A 26,830-nucleotide genomic window follows, 5' to 3' on the forward strand; every position below is an offset into this window, starting at 1 on the left:
AATGCACTAACAAATGCACTCTGATTATATTTCACACTGCTGCAAGTGCTGAAGAATTGGCTACTGTTCAGCAAGTCAAGAATGCATAAAACTGAAGGTCTCAAGGTATTAGTGCCTCAGCTCCTCCCCCTGTGAAGAAATGGTAGCAGCAGTTAACATCGTTACACAATTCCAGGTAAAAAAAATATTAAAGAATATAATAATTTAAAACATCTGCAGTATACCACTGCCTACTTTCATGTAATCTATGGTGTAATAGTGGAGCTCAGGCAGATTTGGGGTTGCCACAGAGAGGAGAGGGGGGGGTGAAGCTCCAGCGCTCCAGTCTGACAAAAATACACCCCCTCTGTGCTCCAACACACCGCTGGATCCTGTGCCTGTTGTGTCTCACCCTACCTCCACCTCCCCAGCTTGGCAGGCTGCATCACTGCCCTGCACAAACCTTGGAAAACTTAAAAACCAGGACTCCATCCTGCAAAACACTGTAAAAACAAACAGCAGCAGCACAGAAACACAGAATAATTCCAGCTGGAAGGGGCCTCAAGAGTTCATCTAGTTTGTTTTCAAATAATATTTCCAAAATAACTAAGTATGTTTTGGCGTTTGAGTTATTTAGGTTATTTTAAAGAAGTTTCACCAGGACATAATTTCCCCCCAAGGAAGTAATTGCACATTACCCCAAGTGAGGGTTACAGACTTCACCCGAAATCACAAAACATCACAGGCAGGCCTGGCCGACTGCACTACTCAGCAAAGTTCTAATGAGTTTAACACAACGTTTCTGTACAGCAAGTTCAAGGAAACCTTTTTTTTTTTTTTTTTTTTTTTTTTTTTTTGCCTTAACCCACAGGAAAAGGAAACAGCAAGGCCCACCAGCTGAAAGGTTTTGTCTCCCCTCTCCCTCCGGATACCTACTACTGCATGGAGACGAATGCCAAGGGTGGGTAGCTGCATTTGCTTCTTAACATAGGACAAAGGCAGCCGGCTGGGACTGAAGCCCAGCAAAAAGCTGTTAACATCAATTCTGTAAAAAAATACACGGATGTTCAAAACACAGGGCAGGCTCCATAATTCTAGCGCAATTTTTTTTTTTTTTTTTAAACCACAAACTGTTACCAAACATTCATTCGATGTTCTGGGAGAAAACTCTGCAGAAAGAATTCAGTAAGCACTTTGAGATCGGTACCTGCCCAAAATCCAGTTAAAGAGATTAAGTGAAGAAGGCTATGTCTCGGAATAGGGAAAGGCAGAGTTTAGGTGCCGCTTTGCTCCCGTAGCACACAACCCAGCCCCTCGCAGCTCGGCTTTTGCAGCAGCGCAGGGCCCGCGGGAGCCGCCGGCCCGGCCCGACCCGCCGGGGCGGAGGCGGAGCTGCCAGGCCCGGGGCAGGGCGAGGGCCGGGCCGGCCAGCGCCAAACAGCGCCTTTCCCCGCTCTTCTGCCAGATATGGAGCCTCCCCGGTGCTGTGTGTGGATCCCGGCGGAGCGCCGTGCCACACACCCGGAGGTGTGGGAGAGCCCGGCCCGGCCCGGCCCGCGCCACAGGGGAGGGGACGGGGAAGGAGCGGGACGAAGAGGGGCGGGCGGAGCAGTCTCACCGCCCGGAGCGGGGCACTGCGGCCCCTCGCAGCACAGGGGGCCGGCAGCTCGTCGCTGTCGCCTGGAGCCGCTCCCTGCTGCTGCTGCTGCTCCTGGCCGCCCCGGTGTTGCCATGGGCCCCGGGCTCGCCCTTCCCGCGGCTGGAAAATGGCGGGCGGGGCGCGGGCCCTGCCGCGGGAGCTGCAGCTGTCCGGTGATTCTACTCCTCAGTTCCCTCGGTCAAAACCAGCTTATACCCTGGGGGCAAGACGGGTTCTTTTGATGTGGGAGGGCGAGGGAAAAAAAAGGACCCTGTATTTCCAGAATCCTGCTTCCAGACAGGATGAAGCCTTCCCAGTCAGATTTACAGGTGTGCAGTGATAATTGCATGGACCAAGTGGGCTTAATGGACCATTTAGGACTTAATTATCCTTGTCATTAGAGAGCTGTCATACAGCCTACTTCTGCAATTTATAGGTCTCATTTTCGTTGTAATCTCCAGTAGACTAGGGTAATTTGTTCCCTTTTCTGAACAGCCTTCTATATATTTAAAGACATCACGTCTCTCACTGCTCAGTCTCCTCTGAACTTCAGGTGGTGGGATTTAGAAGTTTACAGTATTCCAGGACACGAAGCATCATATTCGGGCCAGGGGACTAGGCTACGTCTGTGCTCCAGGAAGAGGTTGCAGTAACTAACACAGCAGTAGCTCCCCAGAACACAGCCGGTAACCACACACACCGCTGTATGGACCGATACCACCATTGTTCCTCTGGACTGTCTCTAATTTAACAGCATTTTTAAGTCCGGAATCTAGAACAGGGCAAGCTCACAACTACAGCTCCAACCTTAGTAGAAGAATTAAAATACTGTTCACATCTTAAAAACTGCGTGAAGCCTGGGTGTCAACGTGGGAAGAAGTTTTTACTGTCAAACATCTCCTGCACTGCGATTATTTCTACTTACACACTAAGGGGGAGTTCTGACTCCTAAGTATTCCCACTGCAAGAGAAACACTAAGACTGTGACATTGCTTTCTGAGTTTTCTGAGTGTTTGTCTCGCTCCCAGCAAGTTAAAAATACATACTGTAACTAGCAGAGTGAATAAAACATCAAATGCATACTGAAATACACGACTTTATTTCCAATCCCACAAAGGTACCAGCCACACAGACCAATCATGGAAAGGAAGAGACTCACACTCAAATATATGTTTAGTTTTATTTATAACATTTAAGAAATATTAACATCTCAGGATATCTGGTTTACCATCTAAGTCCAGTCATAAGCAACAAAAAAGAAAATGTTAACCATGTTTCAAATGAGCATCTTACATTCATTCCCCCCTGTAATGTGAAGAAATTTCAGCTATATTAAATTTGTGTTTGACTAATGGAAAAAAAAAATCATTTAAAAAGTCTTAACTACCAGGCATCCTGGTTTGTTAATTTTTTTGTTGGCACTTGTGTTCACCACAATCAAGCACTCCAGTTGGTTTGTTAAATTTTCCCCTTCTACCCAGAACTGTCTTTTGTGAGGATTTTTTGTGGATTTTAAAAATTATTTTGTTGTTGCAACTGTTTTTTTAAACATCTGGATATGTAAGTTTGTTCAAATAAAAAGGCAAGGAATCTAGGCCTGTTTGAGAAGCTCCTTCCCTTGATAACCCACCTATGGGATAACTGAAGGAAGAGACTTGCTTTCATTTTTCTGAATCTTATTAAGCAAAAATTCATTTTAATTCATTTTACACTGAAAAAAAGTACAGAAACACTGTCTTTATTGGATGGTGTGCATAAACATTACACTCCATATATAGCAAAAATATCTTTTATTTATAATTTACATTTCAACAAGTGAAAATTTTACATTTTTACATATACCATTAAATTTTCACGCATCTACAGAATTTTCACACAATGACACCTGAAACTGTGCAGGCAATAAGAAATTTCAAATACAAAAATGTATTTATTAACCAAACAGTAGTTGAGGCCCTGCCTCAGCTGGACATTTTTATTCATATAAAAAAAGTATTTGCCTTCCAGAATTAACACAGCAGCTCTTCTGTAAAAAAACAAAAAAAACAAACAAAAAAAACACCAAAAAAACATACCGCAGTTTATTTTAAACAGACTCCTCAGGTTCTGTTTTGATTTCTGTAGATGCAGGTGTATTCTCTTCTACACAGGCAGGAGGGGTGTCATCAGGTTCTTCTTTGATTTTAGGTGAGTCACAGGACTCTTCTGTTTCTTGTTTAACAATGTCCAACATCATATTTAATGGATTTTCTGAAGGAGTCTTGCTGGGAGATGGTGTGCAATCGAATGATGATGTCTGCAAAGTTAAAGTCAAAGGATCATTAGCACACTAAATAACCATTTTTAGCCTCTTATTGTTTTTGCCGTTTTTCAAAATGCAAATATGTTGATGGTCGGGCACTCAAAATCCGAACTTCTACTTCGCTAAACTTTTAAGAAAACAAATTAATTTTTTTAATAGCATTACTTTTTTTTCCAATTTCTTTGAAAGGTATCACCAAGCAGTGATGAAATCCTTAACACATTACCATAAACTGTTTCCTGCTATCCACCCTCAGGACAATTTTAACTCCCACATTAAAAATGTCACACACACCAATACCCATCTACTCCATTGTTACAAATTCCTAAGATTACACATTACTTCACAATAAATCCATCAAACCATGGCTTTGCTTTATGGCACACAAGCTGTCATGGTACATCACAACCACAAATGCATCTCAGCTAATTCTGTATTATAAACTTGCCACACCCAAGGCCTCCAACTCTTAGGCAAGAGAAATATGCAGCACAGTCTGAACACATCTGTTCCCTGCAAAGTCAAGAGATCAAGCAAACAAACTGAAAGCAAAATGCTTCCCAAAATATGAAGGATCAACTTACATTCTGGTAGTCTTCATAACAAGATGGATGGTAAATCTGGAAAAAAAGAAAGTTATACATTTAAATATGTAAAATTAAATTATAGCAGGATCACTGATAATGAACTGAACAGTGTCTATTACACATTATCACATAATTCATCTAGAGAAACTCTCCTGAGCAGGCTAAGTATGGTGTCAACCATACCTGCGACAAGATTTTATGGTGTTTATTCAGGAAACATTATCATACAGAAGTGTGGTGACTTGGGAATTATCTGTGCACAGCTGCATGCAGAAATAAGTGAACCCATACCAATGACACCAGGATTTCAGGCACTTCCAAAGGCAAAGATACTTATGTATTTGGAAGCCAGGAAAACTACAATAGGAATCCTTCAGGAGAAGAAGAGTACTTGCCACCTCCTCCTGGGTTTTTTTTTTTTTCTGTAATTCTTCAGGGGTTTTACTGTATTTTTTAATGTTACGAATAAATAACACACATAAATAAGACCAGATTACCTTTTCATCTACCCTGATAGCGTTCTTCAGGTGCCACTCTTCCTCTTCCTCATCCCAGTACTGTTCAAATTGCTCTTGGCAAATTTCACAGCTCTGAAAAGTTATTGGAATAACAGAGATAAACGGTGTTACTGAAATTTGCTGAGCACATGAAATTCAAGAACCTAGTAGGAGTCAAATAGGATTCTTTTAAATTAAGTGTATTAAGCCTAGAACATGATCTTTCCTCCACACTTTAAAAATCACTTTAGTAATTAGAAAACCTTAATTAAAAATTGAGCATGGTTTGCAGACAGAGAAAGGATCACCCTCTGCCCATGAATATTCTTTTTCACCTGAGAAAGGTAAGCTTTGCCCCTTTAGCTAGTAAGTCTGCAAAGCATTTTGTAACAGTGTAATCCTGCCTTACTGTCATGTAAGACAATCCATTACAGCGATTTAACTAGTTTTATTTATGGCATTATCTTAACCTGCAATTTCAAGTCAAAGTCAAACAAGGCAGAACTTTTAGATGGAGTAGTACCATTTTAGTACTTTTGTGAAAAATTATCAACCCAGAGAACAGAGCACAAAAGGTGCTTTTTAAAATTTTTTAAAAAAGGCCTTTCTGGTTGCATAGCTAGTTTCTTAAGAGACTTAGCAGGTAAAACTAAATTGCAATTGTAACAACATTTGTACTTGATTATTACACCAATTCATCTACCAAAATACAGTTCTGATGGTTACTTTCAAATTGTGTTATTTCTTTCTTCTAATGCCTATCTGCTACCAAAAAAGAAATGTCTGTGTTTAGAAGTACCAAAAACCCAGTAAACCCTGATTTGAATGACAAACAACCATCAAAGGACAAACTGCTTACTCTATTTACTCTACGTAAACATTCAGTAAATTAACACACTTTGTCTGTTTCAATTTTGCTAAGGTCACAGAATGCCAACAGGTGTAGGTTTTTTTAAACTACAGGTGGTTTATACTACTCCTGCCCCTAGGAACCATTGCATACACAAATACACGACCTATGCACAAAGGCCCAAGTACAATATTCCAGTCTACATTTAGTAACAAAAATACAGTACAAGCCTTTGAAAGACTAGGTTCTTGCTATCTGGGCTGATAAATAGATTCTTGTTATCTAACAAGCTGAAACTTACCTCGACTGCTCCAGCTGGTCCAGCTGGGACACTCTGAAACTCCTTCTCTTTTGCAGCTTCCTGCGTTTTCAACACAACCTCTTCATGAGCTTTTTCAAAGAACTGGCTTTTAGCACGCTCCTCTAGATCTGCTATTTCTTCAAATTCGATCCAGTCCTATGGAAAGTTTTCATTCTCACTCAGCCATCCCAAGGTATTTATTTAATAAATCTTACTTTGTTAAAACTGCAACATTACCCACATGCAGCATTACCACAGTGTACTCTTTCTCACAATGCCACATACACTTCAAAAACTCTTTTTACAAAAATCACTATCCTTCAAATTGCATTCACAGAGGAATGAAAACAGTGCAGTAAGCAGCTTTAAACAGTTCATTGTTCATCACACAATTGCCTTCTGTATTCTGACAGGCACGTGTGGACTACTTGAAGTATCCAACACATCACTGTTTATCATAGCCAACTCCTGTGATGATGCAAATTTCAACTGCAATCCTACAGCGCATGCAGGAGCAAAACACAGAATCCAGCCTGTAATTTATCCACACAAATACTGCATTACTTACTGTTAAACTGTAGTACCATCTCCTGTGTGTAATTTTTCTGCTAACATCTTTTTCTGTCCGGTTCTGGCGATAATGCCAATCTAAATGATCTGCATAAACATCTGTCTGTGAAGTAGTGAATCTCATTCCACAGGAGTAACACTGAATTCCAGTGTACAGTCGATTTATAACACTATCATAACGCCTACAAAAAGAGATAAAAAAATTGTAACACTTCTTTAAAAAGAGACAGTAAGAAGTTTCTCAGTAAATTGCTTCATTTGCCTACAGCAGTAGGGGAAAAGCATGAATCTGCTCCAAGTTAAAAGTATACAATATGACTACATTTTGTCCTGATTTTCACAGCACAATCAACTTACGCATTCAAAAGAACAATGGGCTCTTATTAAGGATTCATGAGAAACAGGTTAGTGTTGTGTCTCAATCCCCACTAGCTTTTCTCACCTAATAATGCATAAACAGCAATGCCTTCATTTGGCCCAGCTTTACAAGCTACATCTACTTCCAACCCCCGTGCCATGGGTAGGGACAGCTTCCACCAGGTTGCTCAGGGCCCCATCAAATCTGGCCTTAAACACTTCCAAGGGTGGGACATCCACAGCTTCTCTGTACAACCTATTCCACTACCTCACCACCCTCTCAGTTAAGAATTTCTTCCTACTATGTACAGTAAATCTCTTCTTCAGCATAAGGCCATTTGCTCTTCTTCTATCACTACACAGCCTTGTGAAAAGCCCCTCTCCAGCTTTTCTTCTAAGTCCTCTTTAGGTACTGGAAGGCTACAATAAGGCCTCTCTGGAGCCCTCTCCTCTGCAGACTGAATCACCCCAACTCTAAGCCTGTCTCCCTAGCAGAGGTGCTCCAGCCCTATGACTATCTTTATGGCCTCCTCTGGACTCAATCCCAACAGGTCCGTATCCTCTTTGTGTTGGGAACCCAGAGCAGCACTGCAGGTGAGGTCTCACGAGAGCAGAGGGCGAGAATCACCTCTCTTGACCTCCTTGTCACACAGCTTTTGATGCAGCCCAGGCCTGGGCTTCACTGCCTAGCACAACCTGAGCGTTTAAGTAACAACACGCACCTTTGTGTAAAGCTAAGTTTTCCCATGTTAATTCTCCGTCTTTTTCCTTTCTCAGCTTCAACAAGGCCAATATTAAACAATGCAGGTTTAACCTCCTCTGAATCACAAAGTGACAGATAATCTTTTAAGAGCTTTTAACTGGATGAACTTGGATGAACTATCTAGCTACTGCCACGTTATTATTCCTACTGTAAGCCCATTCTACTATACGCACTGTCTAAGTTCTTCAACTATGAAGTTAGTGAGGTCTGGAACATTTTGATCTTCATTCTGATCATCATCTTCTTCTTCAGCAGTCGGCTGGGTCGATGTTTCATTTGTTTCTAAAAACCATGAAGATATTATCAAAATTTCAGTACATCATCAGAAAGAAATTATGTGTTCCTAAAAAGTGTTTTTTTTTAATTTTTTCTCCAAACATTATTACAATCTGAGTATGGTCAAACACAAGTGTGTAACAGCTACATCAGACATCCTCTGGTACCATTAAAAAAAGGCATAAAAGAAAATAAGTCAGAATTTCAATTGAGGAAAACAGTATTTCACCTCAGTATCTGGCATTAAAATTCAGTCTTCACAAATACAGAAATATTTCAGAAGATGAAAAGACCCTGATTATAATCAGGAACAAGTTACATAAGCACAGCACCAAAGACAAAACTGACTGCTCTGGATAGCTGAAGTGTAAATTAAACAAGATACTAAGAGTTTACTCAATCACATACACGAGGTTCCTTCCCCAAAACAAGAGTTCCGTTTTAAAAAAAAAAATCATACAGGAGTTCACAGAAGTTTGTATACTCAGATTTACACTTGAATTGTGGCTAAACTAGTTAGAACATAATAAATCCACATACGTGCTGAAGTGGAATCAGTTTTAGACAACTTGAGGATCCCTGTTTTCAGCAGTTTAGCAAACAATTCATTCACATCAACCTGTCCAAGGTGGTTATCAGGATATGAATGGGAAAGAGCTCCTGCGGAAGAATAGAGACATTCAAGGTGGCAAAAGGTTACCATAAGAAATCAACTTCACTTTTATCTGTATATTTCACCACATAATTTTCCTGTTGCCTCCCATTTCTTTCATTTTTGTTACAGATTATTTACCAACTCTCTGCTTTAGCTAGTGTTTAGCTGATTTTTTTTCCCTTGCAACAAGGAATCTTGTTAACCAAGATTCTCCCTTCCTTCAGAATGAATTCTGGTTGCCCATACACAGATCTACTGGATGGTGGTTCTTGAAATGCAGTATTTTCCTGGATTCATACTTAAGTATTTCACCACACTCAATCTACTTCATCACCTAGTTTAACCTTTTATGATGTCTTTGAAGTTTTTCATTACTAACCACTTATAGAACTGGAAATGTTTGCACACCCCAGCACAGCAATCTAGACCTACAGACTGATGCCTTCCAGCAAAACAGATCAAAACACTTTTTTGTTGTTTTTTTCAGAACAACTTCATACCCAAACGACATGGTTAATGAAAACTAACAGAAGCTTCCAGGTGTTTGAGAAGAGCTCCTTAAGAGATGAAGCTGCTAGAGACATCACATCTACTGCCACCTACCTCACTGAGGAGACTCCCCTTAATCCACACAGACCCAGTAAATCAGGACATTAAAAAAACCGTCATTTTTGTGGCCACCACTGAATCCAAAAGAAATAAAAGGCATTCTGTTGTTACACACCTGCAGGGTTCTGGACAAAACTTCCAGGATTTGGCAAATACTGCTGACCTTGGCCATAAGGTCCTGCTTGAGCAGACATGAGAGAAACCTGTGAAAATAAACACTTGAGTATTCATTGTATAGTAATGTCATTATAAACTTACTTTTCACGTTTTATTAATAACGTCTAGATTTTTCCCAATAATTTCACATATACTGAACTCCTTCCAGGAATGAACCATGCCAGTTTGGTATTGTAAAGGACCACAAATAACTGTATGATCTTTCCCCCATTTTCATTTTCCATGAGGAAAATTCAGAACACATCCTCATTTTGCCTAATATTAAAAAAAACAAGCAAACAAAACCCCACTACAATACCTTCAACACCTTTCCTTCTACTTAAAAAATCACATTTTCAAAATACAGTACTTCCTTTTGAATTGCTCATGTTTGCCAAAGGAGAGCTCCTCAAGAAATGTCTATAAATAAATGCCACAATTAATTTTTATCAAGAACTGCAGCATTCACTAACACACATCTCGAAAGCAAGATGTTTCAGCACATCAGCTACAGTAAGCTGTAGGCAGAAAAACAGTCTTTGTAATACACTTGTAATAAAAATATTGGGGATTTTTTTCCTAACTGGCCGCTTTCTGGGTTTACACACTGTTTAAGGTTTTATCCCATCAGAGGTCTACAGGACACATTACCTGCTTTCGTACAATCAGTTAACTTTTCACATTCACTTTTTATCACCCAAAATGAAAAATGCTTTTAAAAATCTCTAATATACTGCAAGAATTACATCAGTTTCACTACTGTAAAGTATCATTTCCTCCTTCTAAAGAGAGCATTTCCAAGAGGCATCAGCAAAGACAATTGAACTGACAAGGCAAGACAGTGCCAAGAGAATTTTAAAAGACAACAATGCAGTTGAGCAAGAAAGTTCAACAATGGCCCTAATTTTCCTCAATTCCCCCAAGTTATGGGTATCTCTTTAAAACTGGCTTGTAACCAGTAGGAACAGCTGCAAAAAGACAACTATTACTTTGTTCCAGTGTAACTTCACACCTCTTAGAAAAAATAATCATATATATTGCATTTACATTTATCTTTCATGCTTTATACAGAATTCATCTTTGCTGAAGTTTAATGAATGTACCAAAGGCTTCTAAATAGCTGATTTTGTTCCAATGTTGAAAAATAACGATTTCAAAGACATATTCTGAACAATTAAGTACTGCAGAGATCCACTATTTTGACTAATACTTAAAAAAGGAATCTTGAAACACAGCAATGCATGTCCTTCTTAAATTATCTAGTGACATTTTAAGTTTGAAATGGACTTGCAGCCTGCCAACGCTTCAGAAAAATACTCTATTTTTACAGGAAGAAATCCTGCCAATTCTGTAACAAGAACACTTCTGCAAGCAAAGTATCTGATGCAGTCAGCTCTTACCTGATTACTTCCCATTGGCATATTACTAAAATTTCCATATTGAGGACCCTGGAGACCTTTTTCTTCGAAGTAATGTCCAGCTGCTCTCAGTGGGAAGCTCTGTGCTCCTGGGCCAGCTGGCCCATTGAAATTTGGTCCGGGCGAACCATCAAATATATCAGGTCTCTGGAATTGCATTCCATGAGCTGGTCCATTGTAGCCCTGGCCAGGATGTTCAACAAATGGACCACCTTGTCCATATGGTGACATTTCTAGTCTTGAGGCAGGATGGTTAGCTACATTTTCAAAACGTGCACCCTGAAGGCCAAGGGGCAAGTCAAACCTAGAGGCTGGCTGGTGAGGTCCATCAAATCTTTGAGGTATGGCTGTTTCAAATCTTGCTTGTGCCTGTTGGCCAGGTGCCAACCTTGGACCAGGCTGCCCATGAATTCCATCAAATCTTTGCAGGAGAGACAGCTGTCCAGGCTGACCATCAAATCCAGCTCCATGACAGCCATCAAATCTCGGACCAGCACGGCCAAGAGGACCATCAAACCTAAGTCCACCAGCTCCTTGATGTACTGGTCCATCAATCAACCTAGGACCTAGACCTGGCTGACCACAAGGTCCTTCCAATCTCAGCCCACCGCCCGATGGTCCATGTGGTCCCTCAAACCTGAGCCCACCACCTGATGGTCCATGTGGCCCCATGGGCTGACCATGTGGCCCCTCAAATCTGAGGCCACCTCCAAGTTGCCCATGGGGCCCCAATGGCTGTAAATGTGGCCCCTCAAACCTGAGGCCACCCCCTGGTTGACCATGAGGCCCCAAGGGCTGACCATGGGGTCCCTCAAACCTGAGACCACCCCCTGGTTGACCCCGAGGCCCCATAGGTTGACCATGAGGTCCCTCAAACCTGAGACCACCTGAAGGCTGACCATGAGGCCCCTCAAACCTGAGACCAACTCCAGGACCTTCAAACCTAGCACCACCTACAGGCTGCCCTGCAGGCCCCTCAAAACGCAGAGGCCCAAGAGGTCCCTCAAACCGTAGCGGACCTCCTCCACCAACTTGGCCTGGGGGTCCTTCAAATCTTAGGGCCCCTGCCAGCTGCCCTGGTGGCCCATCAAATCTTAAGGCTCCAGCTCCCCCTGCTCCTGCCAGTGGTCCATCAAACTGAGATGCACCTGTCCCCACCAAAGGCCCCTCAAATCTCATAGCAGCCTGTCCAGCTGGCCCATCAATTCTGGAACTTGAACCAGCAGCAGGACCATCAACAAAAGGACTTCCTTGTCCATCGACCCCAACCCTCGCAGCAGTCGGTCTAGGTGAGCCATCAAACAGAGGTCTGTCTTCCATCAGTGCACTTATCCTCTGTTTTGCTTCAACACCTCCAAATCTTGATCCTGGACTTTCTGGAAATGGTGCTTTCTCTGGATCTTCATACCTAGCTCTTTTGAAACGTTCAGTGAATGGCGACCTTGGTTCCTCTCGAACACCTAAAAAAAACAGAATAAATCACATAACCATTCACTTATACATTTTCAATTACTTAACAGATACAAAATAAAGTAAAATCACACACCAGCTTGGCCAAGAAGCTGTCTTTCTTCACGGTTATCAAACCTACAGAGTGCATCTCCATCTAATTTCTGGAACTCTGCTGTACTTTTCCCCTGTTGTCTGAGAGCATCTCTGAATTCATCCGATTCTCCCCAGCTGTCATAAGGATCAGAACCTCTTGCTCCTTTAGTAGCACGCTGGTCTTCAAGCCTTCGTCGACTCTCAAGCGGTGACAGGTTTTCAGCAAAAGGTCTTGTAGTGCCACTTACAGGAGAGTGCCTTCTTGATCTTTCTGCAAAGGGTTCTTTTCTGTCAAACTGTACACCCCGCTTGGCTTTTGCCTGCTCACATTCTATTCCAGAAAGCAATGCATCAGGTATATGATAATCCAAAATATCATCAGGATCCAACAGATCAAGCCTTGACAATGAATGCTGAACTTGTGTCCTTTTTAATTTAGCTTTATGTTCATAATATGTTAATTCTGCATCTGACAGAAGAGGTTTCTTTTTCAAACCACATTTTTCCTCTGTAGGGCTATCCCAGACATTACATCTGTGCTTTCCTTCCTGATACTGGAACAGCTGTCGGATCTGATGAGCTACCATGAGAAACTCATCTTGCGTTATTTCACCAGATGTTAAGCGGTCATTAGCCTGTAATATAAAGTTAAAATTTAAACTTCAAAAAAAAGAAGAAAAAAACCCCATACCTGGGACATTTCAATGAAGACATATTTGTTAGCATTACCTTCTTAAGTAATTCTCTTTTACTTGCAGATGTCAATTCTTTGGGAATCTGTAAATTGGCATCCACACTTAACCGGTGCTGCTGCTTTGGTGCTCGGGGTGACAGAATTCCTTTAGCAGCAGGCCAGTTTTCCCGATGTCTTTGGTGTGGGGATTTAACAAGTGCTTGGTGTTCATCACTCTGCTGTGAGCTGAAAATAAGAATATATGTAAAATATAGATTATTTCATTACTGAGGACACAATGGTTCCTACTTATAACTGATCATGGCAAAACATCACTATCACCTTAGAATCTAAGTATGCATCATCTCTGTATTTCACTAGTAGAAACAAGTTAAACCTATCACTTTTAACAATCTGAACACTGCCTCTCAAAGTCAACTACACTGAAGCCAATGGGAGAATTTCCACTGACTTCATATAGAAGTTGTTTAAAACATAGTAACTTACTTTTTATTTTCTTCCCAACCAGATTTCCACCTCTTGCCTGATTTGGATCCCTGCCAGTTTTCTGCATTCTCCTTTGGATCTGGAGAAGTTTTAGCAGAATGCTGGGTGGCTGTCTCTTGGGGTCTTTCTTCTGGGGCTTTTTTCAATCTCCTTGGATCACGCACCTCTTGTTTAACATTTCTCTTACTAGAATTTCTCTCATCTCTTGCTGCTTGTGTGCCTTCTTCAACATGAGATTGCTTAGGGCCTATCTGACGTATCTTTCCAATTTTAGGAGTCGATGAAGTAGGAGATAAACTCCGAAGTCTTCTTTTAGGTGATCTCCTCTCTCGTCTTTTTGGAGAATGTGTAGATGGTGATCTTGCCTTAGGAGAGCGTGATCGTGACCGTTTTCTACTACTTGATCTTCCTTGTTTTCCACCCTGTTTTTCTGACTCCTCTGCAGTTGTGTCTTGTTTCTGAACAGCACCATTAATCACTTTATTTCTGCTCCCTACCAGTCTATGTTCACATGTCTTATGTTCCTCTTTTTCCTTTTTCTCTGTATTTCTCCTCTTTTCCTTGACCTCCTCTTCCTTCCCCTCTGATTTATCTTGAAGATGCCTTTTCAGTCTTGGATCCCGCTTACTGATGTCAGAAACCTTAGTGCTTTCACATTCCTGGCTTTTACTGTCTTTAGTATCAGGCAGCTTATTTTTCAAAGGAGATGGTGATTTAGATTTTGCTTTGGACTGTTCAAGTTCTTTCTTCTGTGTTTTTTCACTTGCTTTTGGTTTTTCTGACTTTGTTGAGTTCTGTTTTTCAGCCTGTGCTGTTTTGTTTCCCTTGCTCTCAGACTGACTGGTCACACTGGGTAAAAATTCTTTCCTATGAGACTGATCTTTAGTATGAGAAGAATGTTGACCCATCCTGTTAAGCCGAGGATCCCTATTCACTATTTTGACATCGTGAAGTGGAGGACTTGGGGATGGTTTGCTTTTTTCAGATGGCACAGCAGTATGATGAGGTGGTTTAACTGTCATATGAGGTGTGGGAGACATGCGTTGCTTGGAAGGTGCTGGAACTGAAGCTATACTAGATGATCCCTGCTGAACACTGAGAGATACAGCCTGAAATTGGAAAAAACCCAGCATTAATCTGTATGCCACAGCTCCTACCCAGAGGTACTAAAATTCTGTCTCAAAAACAAAACTATAATAGTCATGTCTTGAAAAATATGAGCATCAGCCATTTTACTGAAATTGACCCACTAACTGCTAATTACAAGCACTAAAATGATGCAGTACCATTACAAATCAAATTCAAATACAATGCAAGATCAGTATATAAAGTAAATATTGCAAAATATATAACTTTGGTGCACGTTCTAATTACAGTGCTAGCTTTCCTATATATTCCACATCCTCTAGGCAACTCAGCTGCCAAGGAGCCTATTTTCACACTTCAGTTCAAAGATGCTCTGTTTTGTATTGTCAACTGCTAACACCAGAAGACTTCCAACTACTGCCTACCAAGAAACTGACTTTGTTTACAGTCAGGCTCCCTTGATCCTTAGGAACAAACATATTTGAAATAGCCCAGCTCTCTGTCAGTTGCAAGAGGTGAAAGATGAAGATCACAGTGAGGTATCATTTTGAAGAGAAATTAAAACCAAACCACAAGATTTTCACTTTTTCTTTTTCTTACATGTAAGTGTAATACTTAAGGTTTCAAGATAACAAAAACTGTGCAGGAATGCCAGATCACCCTGTATTGCTCTAGTAGGCCTAAAATAGCTATGCTTGCCTAACATGAGGAAAAATCAATGTACTGTACTTAACAGTACAGCTAGGTACTCTCCAAAAGAGACCCCCAACTATTAAAGTTTTATCAACTATCCTACTCACCAACTGTGCTTTAGTCTGTTCCAGCTCCAGTTCTAATTTTTTTTGCTGAAGTTCTAACAACTGCTTTTGCTTTGCAAGCAATTGCTGCCTTATTAGTTGCTCCTGTGTCAAATTCTTTTGTATTTCAGGAACAGCAGGAGGAGTAGAGGCACCAGAAGTGACAGCAGAGGTAGGTGCATTAGATTCCTCTGGCTAAAAACAAAATAAAGAGAAGTTACATTTAAAATCCTAATGAAGTCAAGTAAATCCATCTCCTTTCAGTGTTATCATGATCCAGTACTGGGACTTAGATCATAAAACAGTGATAAATTGCAATTTTTTTGCCCCACTATGATTTGCCTACTTTGACAGGTGTAGGTAATCTAATATAAATTTCTCAATTTTCCAAAACTGAGAATACAATTTGTAAATAAAAGAACCAAACCCTTCAAATATTCTGAATTTGTAAATTTCTCTTACCTGTTTACAAAGGCCAGGTACTTCATTCTTAATATTCTAAATTGCCAAAAAGCAGCATACAAACAATGAAAACTGTACGTATTACCATCTGTTCTTACAGAAGGCAGAAAAACTTACCGATTTATTTAAAAACTTAGGATTCACATGGATGCTAGAAGTATTCACATTTGGGGGCAGAGGTTTAATTGGCCAGGCAGGATCTAATGAGTTGACTCTGACATCAAGTGCATATAGTTTCTTCAAAGGAAAAATATCATCCCATGTGGAGCGTAATTTAAATAAACTTTTCCTAGTATTTTCATCCACCTAAAACAATAAAACAATTCTATGGCTTGTTAAGTTAATATAGAACAATTTCTTAAAACTTTTCTGTAGAATTTATGATTTCATTCATTTCTTATTTCTATATTGCCATTTCAAGATACTAAACTTGCTACACAAAATTTTTAAGAAGTGCAGACAATACATCTATATCAACAGGATCAGTAACAGAAGCTCAAAGGTGGAATTGTTGCTTCAAGGCCATTTGAAGATTTTATTGTGTATTACCATGCTCTGAGAATTTTCTTTCAACTTTTCCATTAGCAAAATTCTCATTTTACTGGCCCAACTTCTGTGGAAAAAAATACAGCAACAAAAGTATTGAAAGGCAGCAGCCTCTGAGACAGTACATTCAAGTGTTTGTGCTGGAGTATAATAATGACAAACAAATCAAGAAAAAACGAACTCTGAATAGAAAAAAAGGTGGTTTGCTCATCTGTTTAGTCACTGAAGGATTTTTTCCCATGCAAATGCAATAAAATGAGTATTGGCTAAAATGAAGTCCATTATTATTTCAGTTCAGCTGCAGAATTACACCCATCTATGTATGAGTCACAAAACAAATGTGCTTGTAGGACCAGAGACCCCTTTTAGCTCTTTACAAACAACTGGATAATCTCATGGCAGCTAAATCACAAATTTACAATGAAGCAAAATTTAGTTAATCTCATAACCTGAGATTAATCTCATAACCTCATTAATCAGTAAAAAAAAAATTAGAGGACAAAATACATGAAGTTGTCCTAATTTATAAATTCCAATTCAATCATTAAGTATTATCTATGTAGATGTTTTTGCTGTTTTCAGATGTTACACCTAGACATAGAATATTCTGGAAAGTTTGGAGGCTCTGTTTGGGTAAGAGCAGGAGTGCCTCAATAGAAGCAATTTACACTTAGTAATTGGGGAATGGTGCCTCTACACAATTTTTCATGAGAGGCTTCACTGAAGTTCACTGCAAAAATGTGCAGGAATGACTAAGCAAACAGTTCTGACGCCAAGTGTCTAAAGATACCTTAGTGACCATTTACTGATAAAACCAAATCTGCAACAATGCCTGTGCTGGAATTCTATTCAGATCTTTTAATATGACCAACTACGCTATTAGAAATGGCTGCCACTCTACATATCCAATTAGTACACATTAATAGCTCTAGTTAGCTTAGTAGCAAGTTAACATATAAAGCTCTGAAGATTAATTAGTTATTATCTAGAGCTTCATTCAGCTGCAACCTTAAATGCAACTCAGCAGAAAGAATAGCATTCACAGTTCAACACCAAAAACCCAACTAAATCCATTTCTATCTGCTCTATACACAGGAGTTTACATCTTCTACAGTCATGATAACAACCCATTCCTTATTTCATCATACACTTTACATCTGAAAACCACATATAAAGTATGCTGGGATTTCAGATCCTTGCTGACACGTAAGGATAAATATGCAAAAGTTTCATTCATCTCATTCTTATTAAATGCCACTTTCTTCTAACATACAGGAAACCACAGAAATTAACCCTTCTTTTCTGATCCAACTTAAACCAAATCAAGTCTGGCCCTTCAAAACCTGGACTTTGATATGCTTTTCTCACTGTGGAGTTAAGCACAACTACTTCACTGGGCTTCACAATTTAGAGCCAGAATTAAAAGATATGGCAGCAGCTTTCAATGTTGAATGAAATTAAGCCACAGATTTCTAATATAGTCACACATTTTAAGATCCTTCCGCCACCCACAGTCACAGCGTATTTTCAGCTCACAGACCACCAAGAGAGAACCACGCTGTCAGTGCTACTCACTCTTAAGCACTCATTCTGCACAATGTGAATTAAGTACATCAGACAAATCTAACTACAGGAGAGTGAGGCTTTGAGAAATCCAGAAGAAACCAATTCTCAGTCTACTCCTGGCATAAGGACTATTAACTATCTTAAAAATAAACCAACTATTTGTAATTAATTAGTCTGAACACTACAGAAAGTCCATCCAGCTAAGCCATCAATTATCAAAATACTGTTAGTAAAATCTTGCCTGAACAGGAAAGCTACTGATGTTTACACACCGAATTAATACCTTTCATCCTTCACCTAATTTACATGCTTGACAGCAGAAGGAATAAGCTTTCACAGTATAAATACTGAGATTTATAAAAAAACAATTTATATCATTCACCACACAAGAAAACCCAAACCTTCAAGCACGTACTTATTTTACCAGGAACAAATTTTGCTTAGAATACTTTTCTGAAAGTGTATATACCTTTTCAAATACACAAATAAATGTTGCAACTAGGTTTTTAGTAAATGCAGTGAGATACTCTCTTCCCACATTCTTGACAATGGAATCCATTAGGTACATAACGGGTAGCTTCTCTGATGCAGGAGCCTGGAGTAATAAGAAGAAACTGAGAAGTTTAGTACAACAAAAACATACTTTAACCTTTTCAAATAAAGGGATTACCAATCCCAGAAATACAGACCTCTCTTTCTGGTTGCCACTAAAAATACCAAGGGATCTGGCTTGGGATTGTTTTTTAAATACAAAAACTTAATCTGAAAAATGAACACTCAGTTCAAAGTATAATGCAGTGGGTCTATCACAAAAAAACAAACAAACAAAAAAAAAAAAAAAAAAAAAGAAAAAAATAATGCCTTAGGTTAATTTGTTTGTGTGTCAAAGCTTTGGAAATAGGGGGGGTGGAGGGGGAAGAGGAAAAAAGAAGCCCACGAGACCGTATTGCTACTAGTGTACCGACTGTAACTTTTCCCTTGAGGAAGTAACTTAGCAGGAAACCATCGTCAGCACTCCAAGGAACTTCTAAAGATCGTTTATAAATTCAAACCTCCTGGATGGATTTTTCTGGATTTCACAGAATACAAATTAGACTTCTGGCAAATAGCCCAAGTCAGTGAACTTCTGTAGCTTTAAGTTATATGTTGATTATCACAGTCTTTTGTAAATTACATGTAGAACAGGTTGCAATTCTTTCACTGTAATCCAACTGGATATAGCAGAGAGTCCCATTCTCTCTTGGCACTTGCAGATGGTGATGGTTCTCACTTCCAGAGTGCATGCAAAAACAGTCAGAACAGAGTTCAAAATCCAGTTAAAACTGAAATCATCTGGTCGACTGGGTAAACGCTAAGACAATCTCAGGAACTGCAACCACCATTTTCATACACGGTTGTCTTCAAACTCTGGACACAGCTTTGCTACAGGAGGCAGGGGGGTTTTTTTGGTTTTTTTGGTTGGTTTTGGCTGGGGTTTTTTTAAATCCTTCTTCAAAAGTCACACCAAGTTTGTGCAATAGAGGTGTGGTGACCCTGGACCACTACAGCAACTTCCCATTTACAAAAAGCAGTACTGGACCAATAAAAGTGATTTTAATGCTTGCCAGTGGCTTTCACAAAGCAGAAGGCACAGCAAAGTTCCAAAAAACATCAGCAAGTACACAGACTTGCTGAAGAGGACATGAAAGACACAAGCAGAGTGTGTTGTCCATGATCCTCTTGGAAGAGTATCCACTTGCAATACTTAAAGTTCCATTCACCATCTGGATAAAAGCAGAATAACTTCACTCACTGCTCATTTTAAACAGAATTGGCTACCAGATTAATTAATGACACCTTGCTTTGCAGGCCAATTATCCAGACAAGTGTGTGAAGGGCTACTGCTTCACCATTTAAAAATTCAATTCCTTCCCCTTTAAGGTGGTTCACAGAAGGGCACCCACTCAACAGTATTTTTACATGGGCCATTAGAGTGCTTCCTCACACTTAAAAGTGTACTAATTTACCATGACCTGAAACTTATTAATGAAGAGGGCAGAACTCCTTGTTAGTTGAGGGCAAGGGAGGAGGGGGCGGGGGGGTGCATCACTGCTTCCAAAGATTGGAAAAAAGTAGAAACAGGCCAGTGATGCATTTTGTACATAAAAAGACAAAAAAACAGCTAAGTTAGCTAAAACTAACTGCAGCACATTAGAAGCCAATCTCACACTGTGACGTAATACTGAACTGTAAACAACTTAATGTGTAAGTTTGAGAAAAAATCATTGCTTGAGTCTCAGTCATAAAAGACTGTGGATCTGCAGCTATTTAAAATGTCTGTGGTATACCGACTTCTTGAAGCAGTCTGCACAATGGCACATTAAAAACACTCTAGTTCTGAGTGCCTTCCTTTGTAACAAAATGACAGTGCCCCACCATTTCTGACTTTTAGTCAGCTGCATTAGGGACACAAAGAGCTGTCTCAGAAGTACCTATGCCCAAGAGCTACTCCCTCAGTTAAATTTTTCCATTTCACCAATGGAGGAAAGTAGCTCGCTACACTCAGCTGAGCTGGAAGTTTGGGATGCTGGGGAACCATTAGTAGCAAAAGCACTGAATAATTTTTAACCTTCACTTTCATCAGGCATCAGACTGTTACAGCAATCATACACAGAAACACCCTCATATAGGTAAGGAAGCTGACTTCAAACTATAGAGCACAATTAGCAGCTCAGCAGCATACCCTGCTTCAAATATAAGCTATCCAGTCGTCGCATTTTAAGAAACATGACTTAAATTATGGTTGGAATATTTAAGTCTTCTCTTCTGGAAGCGTTTATTCTGTCAAGGTATCTAGCACGTATTTCAATAACCACAAAAGGAGATCCCACACCAGAATGCATTTTGTTTTCTGCAACACCCCCAAGCAAGAAAGATGCCCACACGACACTAACCAAAAGGCAGGAGGCACTGCAGTATCACCAGAACGCAGAAGAACACTAATTCTGAGCTCATCGGCATAATATTAAAGACTTCTTTACAAAACTCCCACTGTTCCTTCAAATAACGTAGGAAAGCTATTGTTGGAAATGTGTGGCTCTTTTTTATTAGTTTCCTAAAAGATTTCAAGTTTAAAATAATATCTGGCAATTGAACTCCAAGTCACAAACTTGTGAAAAAAATTGCTTAAAAAAAGGCAACTTTGTATACAAAATAGATCTTGGAAACAAATTCTGCACTATACAATGGTAAATAAAAAGACAAATACATATTTCACACTTTTTATTTACAGATTTTATAATACCAGTCACACATTTCAGAACCGTTTATTAAATTGTAAAGCAGACCACTCAAGTTTTACACTAAACAAACTGTCTCCAGGCAACACTTTTTAAAAGTGGCTTAGTAAAGGAGATCACTTTCCCAGAAACATCTAAAAACTTGCCTTGAATAAACTACAGTCATAAACAGTAACTAGGCAAAACTAACCATTGATACAGGTTTTAAGACATCTTTTTAAAAACCCCCACACTTCAGGGCAGGTTCTAAATCACCCAGAAATGAAAAAAAAAATGACAGCATAGTTATTAATCACAAACCATTTTATACACATCTACAGCCCTTTCGGAGATATAATGGTGAGAGCTATTAGATTATGAGGTCACCTCCCCAAGGAATGGCAAAACTCAGCCACTGGCATCATTTAAAACTAGATTGGAAGTGGTCTGTGGCACACTAAAAAGACATCCTGCATTGATAGAAAGATAGATTAAGTATCTTAAAAGATGTTGCCCGCCCCATCGTTAGATAGTACAATTCTCACCATTATAAACTACGATTAAAGCCAAAGAAAAAGCCTTTCAACACCTGAGATCACAGGGAGCAAGGGAAACAACGGGGGAGGGGTGGCTGGCACGAATATAGGGGGTGGGGGATTGAAACAAGAACCCTTTCCTCCTAAAACGCTGGCTAAAAAGGTGCTGCAAACCCCCATGCATGTACAGTGGCTGACTGATGTCAGCAACTGCCTGGGCTGGGCTCGGAGGGAGCCTCCTCTTTCCCTTTTCATATCATGTGCCTTCCAGACGCCATGTTAGGATCCTACAGGCTGCTGCAGTTTCTACACTCCGAAAGAATTCCTTCTACTACATCCTCAACCAATAAACTTCTCTAACCAAAATAAAGTACGCACACAACATTAGTGCTTCTCAGGGCACAGATCACCCGAAACCCAAACATATTATCCCAAGCCCACAGAATTTTCTCTAACGAGGCAGAGCAAAACAAGCCCTATCACCACCACACGGTCTTCTCTAACCGAAGGAGATGATCACCTTTCACCCACAAACTTTTTTACGATACAAGGGAGCCCCCCACCCCTCAATTAATCTCTCACAGGGACCACACTGGGGAAATAGCTTTAACTTATACGTAAAGGTCAATATACTTAGCCCTTTAGAGGCGGACAATTTGAGTTCAGGAAACTTAACCTTATTTTCCTTTTACGCTACCCCCCAAGAAAAACCCAATTCTCCACGAAATCTCCCCTCTCTAATGATTGCACTATCCACCTACAGTAGACACCGCCTAAATCCAAGGGATTAGTCACCAGATTCGGACACCGAATCCTGGCTGCACGTCGGGGGAAAGCCCCGCTCCAAGGGCGACTAAGTGCAGCTTCCAGTGCCCAGTCACTGCCGGGCCGCCATGTTGTGCCTGCTATTTACGCGGGGCTCACAGCGCGATTAACGCTGCCCTCCTCCCTCAGCTCTTCCTGGGGCGAGTCCCAAACCCTTCCCTACTCCCAACAGGGTGGTGTGGGGGCTGCTCCCCTCCCTCGAGTCCCCTGCTCCCTATACGATGGGGGAGGAGAAATCGTAGCAACAGCAGCACCCTTAAGCTTCGCGATGGAAGGAGGAGCCCCCGCCCGCCGCCTCGCCCCGTTGCTCCCTGATCCCAGCTGAGACACGCTTCCCTCATCCGCCTGTTTCCCCCACGGCGACCCCCAGCCTCCTACATCCCCGTCCTCCCCCAAATCCGTCCAAACCCTGCTCTCTCTGTTCGCCTCCTCACTCGCAACACCACCACCCCCCCAACCCCCCCCCCCCCCGCCACTTCTTGCTAGGACCCCTCGCCGCCCCAGTCCAGCCACGGACATCCCGCCCCAGCCTCTCCCCATCTCTTTCGCCCCATTTCCCAACCCTCGGGCACTCTCGTCCCCCAGCTCTGCTGTGTCCCCTGAACCGCCTCCGCCGCTCGACTCCCCCCACGCCTGTCCTGCGGGCCCCCAGGCCGCCCTACCCCGCTGCCCCGGCCGGTCCCCCCAGCAGTATAGGTAGGAGTAGTAGTCGGTGGAATATAAAAACCTTGGCGATTTGCGCCTCGATCAGGGAGACGATGTCCTTGGCGAAGGGCACGTTCTCCTCGGCCAGGATGGTCAGCATGTTGATGTGCGGCTTGCTGTTGAACGTCAGGTCCTCCAGCGATGACTGGTAGTCGCGGCACGCGTCCTCCCGGGCCTCGCTGCTGCCAGCGCTGCTCTCCGGGGCCGACATGCTGCTCCGACCAGGACCCGACCCACCGACCGACAGCCCCCTCCCCGCGATTCCCCGCCGCCGCCGCCGAGCGATGCCGATGCCGCCCCCCCGCCGCTGCCGCTGGGCTCCTCTACCGCATCCTCCGCGCTGCGGCTCCCGCTGGCTGCGCTGCCGGTGCCGCCGCTCCTCGGGCCGCCGCCGGCTCAGTCTCCGCGCTCACAAAATGGCGGCGGCGGGCACGGCTCGCGAACCGCTTCCCGCAGCCGTTGCGTCATGTGAAATTGTGCTCAGGAGAAGGGCCGGCGCCTTGGAGAGCCCCTTTTGTTCGCCGGACGCGCCCTGATTGGCTGTCGCCCCGCCTGCGCGGCTCGCCATTGGCTCGCTCGTCACCACAGCACCCTCCGATTGGCTGACACCGCCCTTCCTCACGGCTGCCGGGCTCCTGTGCGCAAGCCCCACTCCCGCACGCACGTCCCGACTCGCCATTGGCCGCGTCTCCCGCCCCGCCCCGTCGCTTCCTCCCGCCTTCCCGCGCTGCCCTGAGCGCTGATTGGTGCACGCATCAGCCCCGCCCCCTCCGGGCCCGCCCCATCCGCCATTGGCTCAGCCCCCTCTGCCCCCACACAGCGGCGTCGGGAGCGGCCTTGTCCAGGGGTGGTCGCCCTGTCTGGGAAGCGGCCGGGCCAGGAGCAGTGGCCATAAGTAAAACCACAACAAGTTACACCTCAGCATGAGGAAAAACTTTTTTTACCTTGAGTGGTGCCAGGTTGCCAGGTTTGTGGAGTCTCCATCTCTGGAGACATTCCAAACTCACCTGGACGCGTTGCTGTGTCACCTGCTCTAAATGACCTTACCTTGGTGCGGGGGTTGGAAGGGACCTCTGGAGAGCACCTTTTCCAACCCTGACGGTCCCGTGACCTCGGCAAGCGCCGCTGCCCTCCTTGTTTTCTCTGATGCTATCTATCCTTTTAACCTCGCGCCAGTGTTCCCAGGTCTGCGCAGAGCTAGGAGTAGGGGGAGCGAGGGAAAAAATAACAAAACCTGCCTTTCCTCGGTCATGGGTTTTGCCCGAAGGTCTCTCTTGGAAGTGAGGTTGCTTGCAAAGCATTTTCAGGTGTAGCCATTCCTTCCTTCCCCCCCCCACTTCATATTCCTTGGTAACTGGAGAACTGTCAGCACTTGAAACCAGGCAAGAAGTGAATGCTTCATTAAAATACCCTGCATAAAACACATCACGTCGGAATACATGTTTAAAGTGCAAATTATATATTTATACATACACATTCTGCAAATAAAGCAGAAAGATAGTAAAAATGTAAATCTGGTACATTTCTGACAAGAACTGCTGCTTGTTGTTTTATATGGCCAAAAAATTTAGTTTCTGCGTTTACGTTTGTATTTCCTTTATGAAAAACAGAGGAGCGATCAGGAAATGCAATGGCATATTCTATTTGCCCATTGAATTTCACGTTCACGTTTGTTCCTGTAAGCCTCTAAACACTGTACTTTGAACACACCACTCTGCCTTCACAGTGTGTCACCACACGATAAGAAAATAAAACTGAAGTTTCTACCCCTGGCGGACCAAAGTTGGGATCACAAGACCTTTTCTCAAAGTAAATATTAGCTAGCTGTTTGAAGACACACTGTCTATGAAGAATATTAATTATGTACCAGGAATCAAGCCATAATATATACCCAGTTTATTTGGCAAAAACAGAACACACTGTTCTGCTGCTAGGGGAAAGATGTGGGGGTGGGGGAATCTAGCTCCTCCTCCAAAGTCCGTGTTTGTAAGTTAGAATGCTCGTTCCTATTAATTACAGGAGCAAAACCAATAATAGAGAAAAAAAAACAGCCTTGATGAGGATACCATGTGATCCAAGGCCACTCTCACAACCAGATTTGCTGTTCACTAATCAGGAAAGGATCGAGCCTGGCGTGAGGCGAAGCAGTTTGCTGCCTCCAGAATGCAGAGTCTTCCTGAGATCAGTGCACCCAACATGCCTGAGCAGATCTCATATTTTAGTGTAATATTAGTTTGCCTTTGCCAGTCTTCATATGAAGCCATGGTGCCTCAGCAAGGTCACCAGGTTGGTAGTGAGAAGGTGATCGTGAGGCCCCCCTTATGCCACTGAGTCATGGGAACATGCCATGCTCTAAGTGATTTTTGAAACAGCTCATTAACAGTGGCACAAGAATACCCATTGAGTCTGTCCTCAGGCTCTTTAATAAGAAGTTGATCATTATTACGGAATTGTTACATGTCTTCTTGAGCCTCCTATCAAAAGCATATCTTTGCTGAAAGCGTCACCTAGCAATGCCTCTGGTGCACCTGTCCACTGCTTCTCATCACAGTTGGCACAGCTGTCAGATAAAGTTTGGATATTTGGGTCATTTGAGGGTTTTTTAGAGATGCAGCTATAGGTTTTGCTGGCATAAAACCATCTAAAAAGCTTCTAAACTAGACCCACATATTGCACACATGACTTGAGAATTACCAGCAACTGATGATTAAGGAAGTTTTGCTGGATAGCCATGAAATTATAGTACTACATAAGAAAACATACCAAAGTAAAACACCTTCCAAGAATTTATTACATTCAAAAACATCTATAGTTGACAATAGTAATGCCTCTGTTTATGTGTTTATATTATGAGATTACTTTTCTTAGGAAGTTTTATAAAATTCCTTTAAAATGTTTTATAGCTATACAAGGATTGGGGGACTGGGAGGGAAGGATTTCTAGGTATCCAGAAATGTTCTTGCTGCTTTTCATTCTGGGAAAAAAACAACAACAACAACAAAACAAAACAAAAACAAACAAAAAAAAACTGATTGAAAATGCATCCTTTTTGACATGTCTGGAAGTGGAAAACACAAGACACTTGAGAAACAAACACAGTGTCGATTTTTAAATATTGGTTTAATGAGATGCAAATTACCCCTCCATGTATGATCTGAAGTCCTTTGTTCTCCAGCCGAGATTCTCTTAAGGAAGCAGGCCGTGTTTCTCAGTGGGCCTCCCAGAGGGTGAGGGTGCAAAGCTTTATACTCTCCTCAAGCTCCCAAGGCAGCTCTGCTGTCATCGGCCTCACACTCTCCAGCAGCTGATTTCTGGAACAGCCTTGACTAGAAAGTTTGCTAATATAGCTGCAGTAGAAGACCTGGT

At 42.0% G+C, this 26,830-nt stretch overlaps 1 protein-coding gene across 4 annotated transcripts; it reads right to left on the reverse strand.

The window, feature by feature from the left end:
* Positions 1-2,784: 2,784 nt before the first annotated feature.
* On the reverse strand, positions 2,785-23,951 carry PCF11 (PCF11 cleavage and polyadenylation factor subunit). 4 transcript variants are annotated; one of them, XM_062487518.1, is made up of 16 exons: positions 23,487-23,951; positions 18,611-18,736; positions 16,147-16,335; positions 15,571-15,762; positions 13,685-14,793; positions 13,234-13,423; positions 13,037-13,139; positions 10,936-12,419; positions 9,501-9,588; positions 8,662-8,781; positions 8,019-8,127; positions 6,724-6,907; positions 6,156-6,311; positions 5,005-5,097; positions 4,505-4,540; positions 2,785-3,914 (listed from the first exon to the last, which is right to left on the reverse strand). In XM_062487518.1, exons 1-16 carry the CDS (start codon positions 23,673-23,675, stop codon positions 3,705-3,707), a joined length of 4,578 nt encoding a protein of 1,525 aa, XP_062343502.1. In that variant the 5' UTR covers positions 23,676-23,951; the 3' UTR covers positions 2,785-3,704. The 4 variants fall into 4 exon arrangements, with proteins under 4 accessions (XP_062343502.1, XP_062343501.1, XP_062343498.1 ...); XM_062487517.1 differs by having other exon boundaries at positions 10,936-12,410; positions 12,659-13,139; XM_062487514.1 differs by having other exon boundaries at positions 10,942-12,419; positions 12,506-13,139; positions 23,487-23,950.
* Positions 23,952-26,830: the final 2,879 nt, after the last annotated feature.

This window comes from Cinclus cinclus, chromosome 2 (genome assembly GCF_963662255.1).
Source record: "Cinclus cinclus chromosome 2, bCinCin1.1, whole genome shotgun sequence".
Lineage (NCBI taxonomy): Eukaryota > Metazoa > Chordata > Aves > Passeriformes > Cinclidae > Cinclus > Cinclus cinclus.

Bases quoted from the DNA above. Each gene is read 5' to 3' on its own strand.
- PCF11 (XM_062487514.1), bottom strand. From the start codon at position 23,675: ATGTCGGCCCCGGAGAGCAGCGCTGGCAGCAGCGAGGCCCGGGAGGAC. The intron at 13,424-13,684 runs GTAAGTTACTAT...TCTTATTTTCAG, and splicing joins GGTTGGGAAGAAAATAAAAA to CTCACAGCAGAGTGATGAAC. The intron at 3,915-4,504 runs GTAAGTTGATCC...TTAACTTTGCAG, and splicing joins GTTATGAAGACTACCAGAAT to ACATCATCATTCGATTGCAC.